We start from the raw sequence: 14,146 nt of genomic DNA, 5'->3' as shown, positions 1-14,146 counted from the left end.
ACTATAGAAAGATGAGACTCTATAACTATTAATAAGTGAGTGCAACCTGTACTGATTTAAAAGGTACTATGAGACTATAAGATGATAGTGTTCGTTACTGGGTCAAACTGGTTTAAATCACTCCTTCTGTCCTGTTCCATTTCAGTTATGTTATATTTAGTTGTTTCTGTTTAATATTAGAGTGCTCAGTTTCATCTAAAGACCGGTTATGTTTTAACTACAATTTGTCATTGTATCTTTAAAGTAGTAATCTGTTGTTTTAGTGCAAGGTTAGAAGTTACCAATGTCTAGTGTCTCTGCCAGAGAGGCAGAGACACTCTGTAAACATGAATAAGCTAGTAGCCCAGATTTCATTGGTCAAAAGAGTCAGGAAGTGCCTAGTTCATCTACGGAGAGGAGGGATCAGATCTAAAGTATTCAAGTATATAACACCTTGTATTTCTTGTGAACGGGGCTGTTCGAACGAGTCTACATTTGGCTCCACTAGGCTGGTTGGAACAGACAATTGGCGTGTACCTTTTTGAGACATGCTTGCTTTGTAGCGAATTTAATCTCTTTGTGTTTTACCAAATAAACGCTGAGATCTGAGAGAAACCTTTGTCCTGCCTTTTCGTCTTCACTCCTCATGTAAACTGACACACACAGCGGTGAAAGTATACCACAATATTGAATTATTATTAATTCTATCGATTTAGAACTGTCCTGGATCCCTTTTTATTTTCTCAAAGAAAAATAAATCATCGATATCCGATGAAAAATAAGGTATATAAACTGAAATAAAATATGGTATCACGTTATTATTATTGTTATTATTATTATTACGTCATTTTCACTATCCAGCAATTCCAGCCAGCAGATCACTGGAAGGCAAACTGCAGCCGTGGAATACATTGGAGTCAATGAGAGTTGGACTAACTGCCACCAACATGCCACCTTTGTGAAATACTAGAAGATATATCGCACTTGCTGTTGCTTTTCAATGTGTAGGCTACGCTGCATCGTTTTGAAGAGCACAAAGTACGTTTCTGAACGTGCCAAATCTCACGATACTGCAGAGCCAGAAACGAATCAAACGATACATGCTGGCACTGTTTCGTGTCTCCTTTTATATTCCTGAACCGATTAAATGAAAAAAGACGCAATCTTTCAGAAACTTTGTTTGTTCACAAGCTGGTCCAGAGCCTGCTCTCATTGACTCCAATGTATTTCAGAGAGCCTCCAGATCCAGTTTTGCCTCCATGTGCATCAGTGGGGCTTGACTGGCCCGTGGACAGACCCTACCTTGACTGGCCCGTGGACAGACCCTACCTTGACTGGCCCGTGGACACTACAGACCATACCTTGACTGGCCCGTGGACAGACCCTACCTTGACTGGCCTGTGGACACTACAGACCATACCTTGACTGGCCCGTGGACAGACCCTACCTTGACTGGTCCGTGGACAGACCCTACCTTGACTGGCCCGTGGACAGACCCTACCTTGACTGGCCCGTGGACAGACCCTACCTTGACTGGCCCGTGGACAGACCCTACCTTGACTGGCCCGTGGACAGACCCTACCTTGACTGGCCCGTGGACCAGTGGTGGGAAAAGTACTTAAGTAAAAGTCCAGAAGTCAACATTTACTTGAGGAAAAGTGCAAAAATATTGGCTTCAATATGTACTTAAAGTACCAAAAGTACAAGTACTAATGGTGCATAATGTCCCATTTCAAGTGTTCAAATGTACTGTATAACAATCTTTTGAAAATATAATATAGATCGGCTATTGGCTCACACTCTACAAAGAAACTACAGTAACTAAAGTTTGGTAAAGTGCAATATTTGCCTCTGAGATTTAGTGGAGTAGTACTTTACTTAGTTACTTTAGTGGAGTAGTACTTTACTTAGTTACTTTACTTAGTACTTTACTTAGTTACTTTCCACCACTGTTGGTGACATACAGTAACGGGACAGACAGTAAAGTACAGTGCAGAATCACCTCCCCCAGTCTGAGCTCCACAGCCTCAACTACATCCCAGCTTCCCCTGATCTGCCACAATGTCTAAAGTGCAAAGGGGATGTAGATGTAGTGTCTGGCGTGTATGCACGTATGCGTGTTTTTGTTTGTGTCTAAAGTGCGAGAGAGAAAGTGTGTGTGTGTGTGTGTGTGTGTGTGTGTGTGTGTGTGTGTGTGTGTGTGTGTGTGTGTGTGTGTGTGTGTGTGTGTGTGTGTGTGTGTGTGTGTGTGTGTGTGCGTGCGTGCCTGTTTGTGTGTTTTGTGCAGAGCACTGCATGGTGATGGAGGTCAACTGAACTTGGCTCTTGTGTTCAGTAATGGAGTCTCTCGGCAGAGCAGACAGACGCACAGACACACTGACAGCCATACAGAGCCTCCTATGGCTCCTCGTGTGTATCCCATATCCATACTGCACTGGGGATCCTACAGGTAGGCCTATCTTATACAGTTACCACACTAGAGAGGTTCGAAATATTAATATTCCACTCAGGGTGAAGTGTATAGACAATTTATTGAATCATAATTTGAGCATAAAACATTTTTACAGCAGCATAGCCCAGGCCTCCTGGTGTCATCTCGGACATTTCTTATACACAGCAGATGTTATCCTAAAAATGGTCACAAGGATATACTGTATGTGCGACACAAGGGTAGGAGAACATGAATAACAGCTGCAGTCAAGTTTGAATTAGTACTTTGGTATTGAAAATTAGCTGACAGAGGCATTCAATGATATTTAATGTAAGGGAAACGTACACAGTGATACACATATTTGGCAGTCAATAAATCCAGCAGGAAAGCGGGTTTGAATTGGGGGTAGAAGAGGAAAATTACATTGTGTTGCTTTAAGTTTATTATTTTTTAATTGTTACTTAACCCATTAGGCCTGGAACACTTAGTTGTCCCTGCAGTATAGATACAGTATATAGCAACATTTAGTTTTTTTAAATAAAGATTTTAAGTTTTTCAGAAAACTTTCAGAAAAAAGGTCAGGAGAAGGCTTTTTTAGAATCGGCTGTAAGTATTATCTAAATGTAATTTTAAAGTTTTTGCAGTCTTGGTATGGGGTGAGTCTATATGGAATGGTTTTATGGTGGAGTTAAAGATATGAAACAGTTTAAAATGAAGCACAAAGACAATTTGTTTGATTGTTGTAAACTCCATGTACTGGACCCTGGTCTGGTTTGACAGACAGTTAGTGTGTGGTTCTGGGTGGTGTGTGGTTCTGACAGACAGGTAGTGTGTGCAGGCTGGGTGGTGTGTGGTTCTGACAGACAGGTAGTGTGTGGTTCTGGGTGGTGTGTGGTTCTGACAGACAGGTAGTGTGTGGTTCTGGGTGGTGTGTGGTTCTGACAGACAGGTAGTGTGTGGTTCTGGGTGGTGTGTGGTTCTGACAGACTGGTAGTGTGTGGTTCTGGGTGGTGTGTGGTTCTGACAGACTGGTAGTGTGTGGTTCTGGGTGGTGTGTGGTTCTGACAGACTGGTAGTGTGTGGTTCTGGGTGGTGTGTGATAATCCGGTTGAAGTATACCTTTGGTGCGGCGACAGCGGCGGCGGGCCCGGGAGAACAATAACGCGACACGAGACAGTATCACGCTAAAGGTTCACAAAGTTTATTACACACACAGGAACATTTATAGAGATGGATCCTAATGACGTGACAACAACACTTGAGACATAACTAGAAAAAGTGCCCTTCTGGGCACAGGTCTCCACCAGGATAGGAATGTAGGACATTGCAGCTTGCCTTCATCTGGTGGTTGGATAAAAGGGCAACAAAAGTAAACTGAGCACTCCTGTGAACTTTGGAAGCCAATCTTAACCAATCAGGATGGAGTCTGAGAAATCTGAAAGACCCGTTTCGTTGAATGGCTCTAGAGAGACTGTGTACCAATTTGCGCGATGTTTGGACAAAATCTGTAGGTGTACTATGCAAAAACTTGTTTTGCACAAAGCGGCCTCCTGGTGGCGCTATAACAGGCCGTTCTGGAAATTTTGGGGCAGAGGTTCATCGTTGGCATCCAGGGAGTGTGTGTGCAAAATTTGGCATCGACCGGGTTAACGGTGCCGGAGATTAGCTGCTCACGGACACACACACGGACGGACACACGGACGGACACACGGACGGACGGAGTGCAAAACATACTCTCCCCCCATGCCTTCGGCCTGGTGGAGACAATAACCGCTAACTGCAGCAAGGCTGACCTTGCTGTCTGAGATGTCTCCGTAGCTAACTATAAAGTATGCTACAGTTCAGGCAGTACACAATACATATCAAGTACACACTGTGTGTGTGTGTGTGTGTGTGTGTGTGTGTGTGTGTGTGTGTGTGTGTGTGTGTGTGTGTGTGTGTGTGTGTGTGTGTGTGTGTGTGTGTGTGTGTGTGTGTGTGTGTGTGTGTGTGTGTTTCTGTTTGTTGTATGTAGTAAGTGTATGTGTAATATAAGTATCACCAGGCAGTGTCAATTGTACTGTAATCCTGGGCTCTACACTCCCTCTTCCAACCTGGGGAGAGCAACGGACTGACCTCATGCTTACCTCAATACATGAGGAGTCCAAGCCGCTTCTTGTCGAGTTTCCCCGGTAGTGTGTGGAAGGAACACGTTATTCCAACCAGTTCCTTTCCCCTCCTGACCAGGGGAGGCAGTTTATGCTGGATGCTCTTCTAAAGTAACTTTGACCAAAATGCCTGCTCAGTATTCACGTTGGTTCACCATTAACCAACAGGTGCACCATTTCCCATTTGATTCCTGGTCTCAAAAGTATATCTAAAAGTTTGTTAATTTGTTAATGTCCACATTATGCCCATATAAGGAGAACAGGTGTGGGTGCTGCTGTGTGACGTCAGCCCAAAGCTCTTTCAGCGAGAGAGAAAAGAGAGACTGCTGTTGCGCCGGTCCTCACAACCAGGTTACCGCCCACATGGCCCCCCGTCCTCTGATCAGGCTGCAGTTCTCTCACCTGACCGTGGGAACGCTTCTGTTGGCTTTGACCGGCCTCGTGTGCTGTCTGGGCCTGACCCTGCTGCTCCACAAGGAGGAGGCCACGCTCACAGAATGCAGAGCGCAGAACACAACGGTGTCCAACTACCTCCCGTCCATCAGCGCGTCCATCCGCCGCGTACCGGAGCGCTACGTATGGAGGACGTGCGTCGGCTTCCACTCTGCTCACCGCTACCTCACCAGCGCCTGTTACTTCTCGCTGTACCGCCAACGCATCGAGGCGACGCCCGGCAGAGTGATGGCCGCACTGGCCCTCGTCTGCAGCGTGGCCGAAACCACCGTGCTGGTACTGTTAGCGTACGTCTCCTCCGCTGCCGAGACCTACAGCACCCACGAGAAGTTGGTCATCATGTTTAATGTCTATTCTCTGCTGTACATGTCGTCCACTTGCCATCTGTGGCACTCGATCAGCAGACGGCCCCGACGCCATGAAGATGTGACGTCATACCGCTGTAAGCTATGTCTCTTCCTGGTCAACGTGTCTTGTTGCCTGGCGGCAACGTACTTCTTCAGACGGCACGTCGTGTTCTGTGAGGAGGGAATCTACTCCCTCTTCGCTGCTTTCCAGTACATGGTCGCTGTATCCAACATGGCCTTCCACATGACGGCATACTGGGACTTCAGTAAACGAGCAGTGCTGGTGGTCTAGAACAACACGAGCCAGAGCCCCTGGTTGTCCCAGGTCCACTTACAGGTCAGGAGGCCAGCAATGGGTCGGCGTGGTGTGTACCTGAGCAACACTCTTAACCCCCAATTGCTCCCGAGCACCGGAATGGCTGCTCACTGCTCCCAGAGCCAAGTGAGACAGAGTTACGCAAACTCCGTTCACTTCATGGCGCCAGTCCAATGCTATTCTACATAGACTTCTATTGGACTATTGGACAACCGGAGGTGTACGGAATGCATTGGAGTCCTTGGGCTCGTGCGAGTACATGGACCACTCATGACCAGGCTGTTTTCTGCCCCCTCAATATCGCAACTCTTCTATTAGATGGCTCTGACTGCTCTATAGCTATTAGGACAAATTTCACATTTCACAATTATGAGACTTAACATTTTTTATTAGTAATCATTTTGATGAATACTATTTTCATTTAACATTTTCAATTATCTTGATATGCGTTTAGTAAATTATGGTCCCATTCATTTTAAATGTATGATAACAAAGTAGGGAATGTTTCTATGATTTCTACTAGTTCTAGCGAGTGAAGAGTTGCCCTAGCTGACATTGAAGGTAATATCAGTCGTTTCTGGTTGCTTTTCGGGACTGAAAGTTCCAAGAGGGTTGAATTGGCTTCAAAACGGGTCTGTAGAAACCAATAAGTCACCGTAGCCTTTTCCATATTTTTTGAGGGGGCGCTAGCCGCTCCAGTGCATGGCTTTTGAAGATTACGTCATATGGCAGCCACGTCTATGGGATTGTTAATGTTTGTTAGAGCACTTATTACGTAAATCGTTTGCCAGTAGAGTCTATGGTACATTGAGGATATTACGTTTGTTTATAGCACTTTAGAGAGCACTTTAGAGCCAGCCAAGTCTATGTACTTTGAGGATATTACAACGTTTGTGTATAGCACTTTAGAGAGCACTTTAGAGCCAGCCAAGTCTATGTACTTTGAGGATATTACAACGTTTGTGTATAGCACTTTAGAGAGCACTTTAGAGCCAGCCAAGTCTATGGACTTTAATGTTTGTTTAGGGCACTTAAAGACGACGTAAGACGTCATGTGGCCGATATAAATGCAGTGGGCGCCCCTCACTTCACATGAGTGTGACTAATAATGGGTCTCTAGATCCACTGTTTGGGAAACACTGGTCTGGAACAGTTCTCGATGTTTTCCGGATTAGAGGCTACTTGGGCCACATTCCAGAGCATATTCCTATTTATCGGTATCGCAAAGAACTCAAAGAAGAAGGTTTTAATTTGAAAGATTAAAGAAAGAAAAACGTGTAATTTTGTATGCATTTTTTGGGGGGGTGCTACCCCCCCCTTACGTCATATGGCATGCAGTTCCATGGGTTTGTTTAGATCGCTTATGATGTAATTAGTTTGCCAGCCAAATCTATGGACTTTAATGTTTGTTTAGTTTGATTTTTAATTTTATCATAACAATGAAATAACTTTTTTTGAAACCTGATTTTCCATGATGTTATATGGTAAGTTTATTATTATGCGGGCTTTAGAGTGACAAATGGGTTACATGAACCACGTGATCCCTCATTGGCAGAACTCTCTGTGTCCCCCCCCCCCCCCCCCAGAGATATAAGTATATCAAATATTATATACATGATCCATGGAGGGATGCAGTATTATATATTTAATTACGTCTGTCTTTCAGCTCCTGTGTTCGTGAGCAGGGAGGAGGCCAGCAGGGTCCTCCTGCGCTCCCGTCGGGCCAACTCCTTCCTGGAGGAGCTGAGGGTAGGAAACCTGGAGAGAGAATGTCTGGAGGAGAAATGCTCCTACGAGGAGGCCAGGGAGATCTTCCTCTTCCCTAAACAAACTGTGAGTGTCTTCTACTACTACTACTCCTAGTCCTACTACTACTACTCCTAGTCCTACTACTACTACTCCTAGTCCTATTACTACTACTACTAAGCAAAGCAAAGCAAAGGTACTATGTTTACCCAGGGTAACTGGACTAAGCTCAAGAACTTGTTTACAGCCAGGCCCTGCTCATAGAACATTTCATGGTAGGGGTTCAATGCCTTGCTCAAGGGCACTTCAGCTGTGGTAATTTTAACGTGCCGGTCTGGGGATACGAACTAGCGACCTTCCGATATCAAGACCGCTCCGCAAACCGTTCGGTCACCGCTGCCCCACTACTACTACTACTACTACTACTACTTACAAATACTACTTACGAATACTAGCACGCATCCGCCTGGGTGACAGCAGACTGCTGGGCGAGCACTGGCGCTTTGGAATGGGAGGTCAGATCAACATGGGGCGGGTAAGATCTTAATTTTTGGGCCTGTTGAGAACTCTAGTTTTCGCCGGGTGTGGCAGAACTAATAACTTTTGGGGCAGGCCCGTCTAGAGTTTAAATGGACAGGTATCAGTCAACAGGCCCGTCTAGAGTTTAAATGGACAGGTATCAGTCCACAGGCCCGTCTAGAGTTTTAATGGACAGGTATCAGTCAAAAGGGAGACATCGAGGAGGAAGGATGGATGGGGAAGGATCAACATATGGAATGTCAGAACAGGTCAGCTCCATATATGGAGTCTTTGAGATCTAAGGGTTTGAGGTTTGAGGTCAGATGTAGAGTTGCTGGCCAATATTGATGACATCAGGGCTCTCCATATATGGGTTTAATATTGATGGACATCATCAGGGATCTCCATCCCTGATGATGTCATGTGATGTCACGTGGCTGACTAACACACAGACTGACGGGAAATGCACGATTCCATAGTTAACTGCGACCTTCAATTACAATTACAATTACTACCACTACTGTTACTGCTGCTGATGCTGCTACTACTGTTGTTTACCTGCATAGTTATTTTGATTTGTAAAACAGAATGAATAATCAAATAATTTTAATGAAAGGAGTAGTTCACCCAAACAATTACACACCCCATGAAGCCTTGAATTCATGGATATTGTTTTTATGGCGTTTATGGCAATTTATTAAGCCAATAATTTCACCAAAAAAAAGAGTCCTCAAAAGAGTCCTCATGAATTCTAGACTTAATGACTTGTGTAATTGGTAGAAAATAAGTCTTTTTTGGGGTGAACTACTCCTTTAAACAGTTCAATAACAATAGGCTATTATGTTTGTCTCTCTCCTACAGAAAGAGTTTTGGAAAACATACTCAGGTAAACAGAGCAATCTACATGTTTGATTTATGAGTAGATTAGAGGGTGGCATGGGTTCATTTTTTTTAACCATTCAGAAATGGAACCGAAAATAGGTCTACGGTGCAAAAGTGACCTTGATGGGACCCGTTTTCTTCCTGTGTTGTGTTGTGTAGAAGTACATAGATATATATAAAAAATGCTCCGGTTCGGTCTCTATCATTTTACTACTCTATGAGTGGACCACAGGACCAGTGTGAAGGATTATGGGTAATGTAGTTTTCTTCCCATGTTGCGTAGTAGTGGACCCGTGTGTATCCAGACCCTGTAAGAACGGAGGCACCTGCATGCGTCAGGTCAAAGGTTACACCTGTATCTGTCGCAAGGGTTACCAGGGACGGATCTGCGAAAAAGGTGATCTGATTACAACATTTGTATCTGTTATTGAAGACTGCTATTGTGTATAGCCTATTATAATGTAACATAACATAAAGGATCCAAGATGAGGGAAGGGAATACAAATTGTCAATACTCAATATCCACTTAGTTACGTTTTCACTACTGTTGCGCTCTCTCTCTCTCTCTCTCTCTCTCTCTCCCTAGCTGTAAGGACCTCCTATGGTTGTCTCTATAGAAACGGAGGCTGTGAACATTTCTGTAGTGAGGTCCTGGAAGCACCAAGGTGTCTCTGTGCACCTGGCTACAGCCTTGCTGCTGACAACTCCAGCTGTCTCCCTCAAGGTCTGTCTATTGTACGCACGGTGCGGTTGCAGTAGGCCTACCCCTCCATGCAGTTTAGCCAGGATTGGGCTCGCCATTTGTTAACTAAAAGACGTGTCCCTTATTGAACTGCTAAGCGTGCACACTGTCTGTCACACCTCTTAAAAGTGTGTAGCCTACCTCATAAAACATTATTCATGAAAATGTTTACTTAGGTAATACAAGTGAAAAGTCCGGCCAAAACCTCATTCACTTGAATTGAGTGTAAATGCTTCTGCATTAATGGGAACTGCAGGGAATCAGTCAATGACACACAGGCGAGCAGGCTTAACAGAATCACCTTCCATTTTATTTTAGTCTGCCTGTCAGTGAGACCAAGCTGCCAGCTGGAATCACTGGATAGAAAAAATGACCTAGAGAACTTATTTTATAAATGACCTTAATTTGGCTTGTGTGACTGACAGCCAAGTTGATTATTGTACACATAGAACCACAATGGAATCAACCCCTTAGGACTTTTTGTGTTATCCCTTGGACATCATTGCATAATTGTACCGCTGTACTATTTTGCAAACTGTCAATAAAGTGTTCAATCAATCAAAAACAGAACTTGCAGTTGTATGTCTTGTTTCCACCGGTCCAGTTGCGGTGCCGTGTGGGAGGACAGTCCAACTCCAACAGCCCGCCCCCCGGGGGGTCCCCAAGCATGTCTGTCCCAAAGGACAGGCGTGTCCCCGGCAGGTACTACATACACGCAAACGCAGGGTCGTCAACGGATACATCTGTCCCAAAGGACAATGCCCCTGGCAGGTAGGAGACACACGCACACGCACGCACGCGCGCACACACACACACACACACACACACACACACACACACACACACACACACACACACACACACACACAGAGAGATATATTATAAGGATATAGTATCTTGAGATTTTTTTTTACAGTGTTCAAATGCTTCCTGGACTGTCCATGGGATTCTGTCTGTCTGTCTGTCTGTCTGTCTGTCTGTCTGTCTGTCTTCATTCTCTCCAGGCCATGTTATCAGAGCGCAGTAGAGGCACATTGAAGCAAGGTAAGCAGCCGGTAAACGGCTCATCGATGCATGGTAAGCAAAAAGAAGAAGCACCGTTGAAGTACGTGTGTGGCGCCATCGTTCTGTCCCCCTGGTGGATCCTGACGGCAGCGCACTGTGTCTGGAACAAACCCCCCGCTAGCCTCTACATCACTGTGGGTGAGACCCCCAGCAGCACATACACCATTCATTTCTGTCGGCACACAGTTAAATCAGGCATAAAGGCAAACCATTTCAGATGACTAAAAAAATCACTAGGACATCGCTAGGACAATGCAGTTACGACTATCGATTTCAAAGTGCCTTGTGATGTGTGCGGTCAGGTCACCCTTTCCAGTAGGTTTACACTTAAAAAAGGATCAGACCTTTCCTCCCCGAGGAGACTGTCTGGAGGCAGTCATGGCTGCCATTTCCCACCCGACGTCATGTGGGAGTTCTGACCACTCCAGACCGTACTGGATAAACGCTAGCTTGCATAACGTCTTCAGACTAGGACTTAAGTCTAAGATGTACAGGTCATTTGGTGTGTTGTATCCCCCAAAGAGGATGACACGATCTACCACCGTGCAACAGCACATCCTATATATTAGACGCGGACGGTTCCCCTTGGGCTGAACCTTCTTCCAGGTGAAGGCCTCCGGACTGAATTTCCACAGACCGCATAAGGTCGGACCGCCAAATATGTACAGCTCTCCGTTGTAGGCAAACGCTGAATGATCCTTGCGTGCTTCTGGAAGAGGCTGTGCAGCAGGCGTCTCCAGCCAGAGGTTGGTCTCTGTGTCAAACACTCTGGTGCTGTTTAGTAGTATCGTGTTGCAGCCCCCAAATACAAACACCTTTGTCCCGATGACAGTGGCAGAGTGAAGTTCTGAAACAGGTGGCGGAGTGCCTCCGGTGTTAATGAAAGCCCAGACCATTGAGGTGGTGTCCAGCTCGTAGATGTCGTTAGTGTATCCAACCTGTATAATCCCTCCATGGATATACATGACCTTCCCTAATACACACGCTGAGTGGTTGGTCCTCGCCTCTGGAACAGACCCAGAAACCCTGGGCTTGAACCACCTGTGGGTGTCGACATTGAATGCAAAAAGCACATTGCAGTATGGACACCCTCCCCATATGTAGGCGATATCTTCTATCAGCACAGCTGTGTGGCCCCAGCGCCTGGAAGGAGCCTCAAGGCGAAGTTCTCCACTTTCAGTCAACTTCCTCCAGTGTAAAGACACTGAGTTGAAGACGTGCACATCAATCTGAGCCGTGGTGAGGACCCCTTCAAAGGAGTACACGTTTTGCCCCACTGCAACAGCAGCATGATCCAATCTCCTATCTCCTCCCTTCAGATGCAGTGTCCAGCAGAACATTTCTCACAGTGCATAACTTAATTCTTGCTCTGTCAAATACTGTCATGATGTGTTTCTCTTATCCGCTTATATTGGTTCAGTGGCACAAATGTCTCACAACCTTCGACAAATCCACATAGTCAGATGTGGATTGGGTTGTAGTTAGATGTGGACACTCAGCTCTCCAGCATTCCAAATATTATTAAATACATTATTAAATACATACATACCACTTTTGGTCCAGCCAACCACAATACTTGCGCGCTCTGCTTGCGCAAGTAAGTACAACTATATCCAATGTACAAGGCAACTACAATAACAACCTAACAACTACAATAAACCCTCTCCTGTCTCCTCCAGGAGAACACGATCGCACCATTGACGAGCAGACCGAAAACACCACTATGGTATCCACGGTGTTCGTCCATCCATCGTACAACGTCTCCACGTCCGACGGTGACCTGGCCCTCCTGAAGCTCGGCCACCCCGTTCCGCTTGGACCCTACGTGGTGCCCGTCTGTCTGCCCGCCTCCAATAGCAGCTTTTCCCGTACGCTGGCCACCCGTCGCCTGTCCACAGTGAGCGGCTGGGGTCGCCTGGCGCAGGTGGGACCCCCCGCCAACATCCTCCAACGTCTGGAGATCCCCAGGGTCCCCATGCAGGTATGGATGGGGGATCAAGCATAGAGTTATATATAATAGAGACGTCACTGGAGTTCTCCTCCCGTCCACTTGCATTGAGTTGCTCACCCAGCGCTGCAGCGCATGAGGCGATTTCACCCCTTATTCCTTGGTTGGAACAGAGTGCATTCTGGGATGCATTTAGGCCATATGTGAACGCGGTGGGCCAAACACATGAACTAGTACCGCATGTGCGAGCAAGCGAGTCATGAACAAGCGCTGCCGTTGTTGTGTATTGGCTCGGCGCGTTCATGTGATTGGCCCAGTGCCGCTCGAGCTGCAGTATACCGGTACCTACATTCGGCGATCATGTCATTTTCGCTTCAGTGTTTCCTCTCGGTGACGTCTCTATTAATATATAGCCTATACTCTAAGGGATCGAGTCCCCTGGTTCTGCCATGGTTTGTTTCAAACTGAATTCTGGGAGTCGCCGTTCTAACTGACACAAACTAGCTTTTCCTCCCCAGGTGGGCGGGACTTTCACCCTAATGACTGTGACGGAGGGGTGCCGTCTCAATCCAATTTGAGACACCACTGAGCCGTCTGAGCGAGCTAGTTTCCATGTCGAACGTTGCAAAGTTCACTTGGATTCTTCTCTCCCTCTCCCTCTCCCTCTCCCTCTCCCTCTCCTTCTCCCTCTCCTGATTCATTGAGTACAATGGAAACAACCCCCTGCATGAGGGCTTTTCGTGTTATACTTTTATAGCATAATCTTTGACTGTACTACTTGTACTGTTAATAACCGTGTTAATAAAGTGTAATCAATTAATCCTCCCTCCCTGTAGGAGTGCAAGGCCCATACCCATCTGCCCATGACAAAGAACATGATGTGCGCGGGGGTCCGCCAGGGGGGCCGGGACGCCTGCCAGGGGGACAGCGGGGGTCCGCTGGTCACCCGTTACAAGAAGACCTGGTTCCTGACGGGCGTGGTCAGCTGGGGGCGGGGCTGCGCCCAGCAGGACTTGTACGGCGTCTACGTCCGAGTCAGCAACTTCCTGGTGTGGCTGGAACGTACCATGATGTCCACGGGGTAGAATGGACCGCTCCACAGCGTTGTGTAGAATGGACCGCTCCACAGCGTTGTGTACAGGGCTGGACTGGCCACAGGACGTACCGGACTTTTTTTCCCCTTTTTGACCGGCAGGCAGGCCAATAGGCGGCAGGCCACCAGGAAAGGTCCGGCCGGGCGTGCTGCCATTCTGCCATCATGATAATTTCACTGTACCTGTATCAGTGAGTGACAAATAAACCCCGTACAAAGGGTTGTGTAGTTTGTATCATTTATGTTGTTCTGTAAAAGTGGTGGTATTAATAGGGCTTGTTTGTTTGTGTGTGTGCCTCGACGGAGCGGGCGGTAGAGTTTCTGCTATCTGCGCGCTGGTTGTGGTGGGCCGGTCTGGGCCAAATTCACGCGAAAATGACCGTGTGTGTGTGTGTGTGTGTGTGTGTGTGTGTGTGTGACTGTGTGTGTGTGTGTGTGTGTGTGTGTGTGGGTGTTTTACAAATATTGAACCAATGAA

The 14,146-nt window shown here is 46.5% G+C and overlaps 2 protein-coding genes across 2 annotated transcripts; both read left to right on the top strand.

Moving 5' to 3' along the window:
* Window positions 1–2,316: 2,316 nt before the first annotated feature.
* On the top strand, window positions 2,317–13,660 carry LOC310862142 (coagulation factor VII-like; the record flags this gene model as incomplete). Its single annotated transcript, XM_083769877.1, has 5 exons — window positions 2,317–2,428; window positions 7,340–7,506; window positions 10,567–10,765; window positions 12,307–12,608; window positions 13,412–13,660. The coding sequence occupies 5 exons, from the start codon at window positions 2,317–2,319 to the stop codon at window positions 13,658–13,660; spliced, it is 1,029 nt and encodes a 342-aa protein (XP_083626003.1).
* Window positions 4,921–5,649, top strand: LOC310861299 (post-GPI attachment to proteins factor 2-like; the record flags this gene model as incomplete). Its single annotated transcript, XM_083768700.1, has 1 exon — window positions 4,921–5,649. The coding sequence occupies one exon, from the start codon at window positions 4,921–4,923 to the stop codon at window positions 5,647–5,649; it is 729 nt and encodes a 242-aa protein (XP_083624826.1).
* Window positions 13,661–14,146: the final 486 nt, after the last annotated feature.

The sequence above is a fragment of the Protomyctophum parallelum genome (assembly GCF_964188405.1).
Source record: "Protomyctophum parallelum genome assembly, chromosome: 7".
NCBI lineage: Eukaryota > Metazoa > Chordata > Actinopteri > Myctophiformes > Myctophidae > Protomyctophum > Protomyctophum parallelum.
The sequence above is the reverse complement of the archived record's forward strand: the minus strand, read 5'-3'. Positions and strand labels throughout refer to the sequence as shown.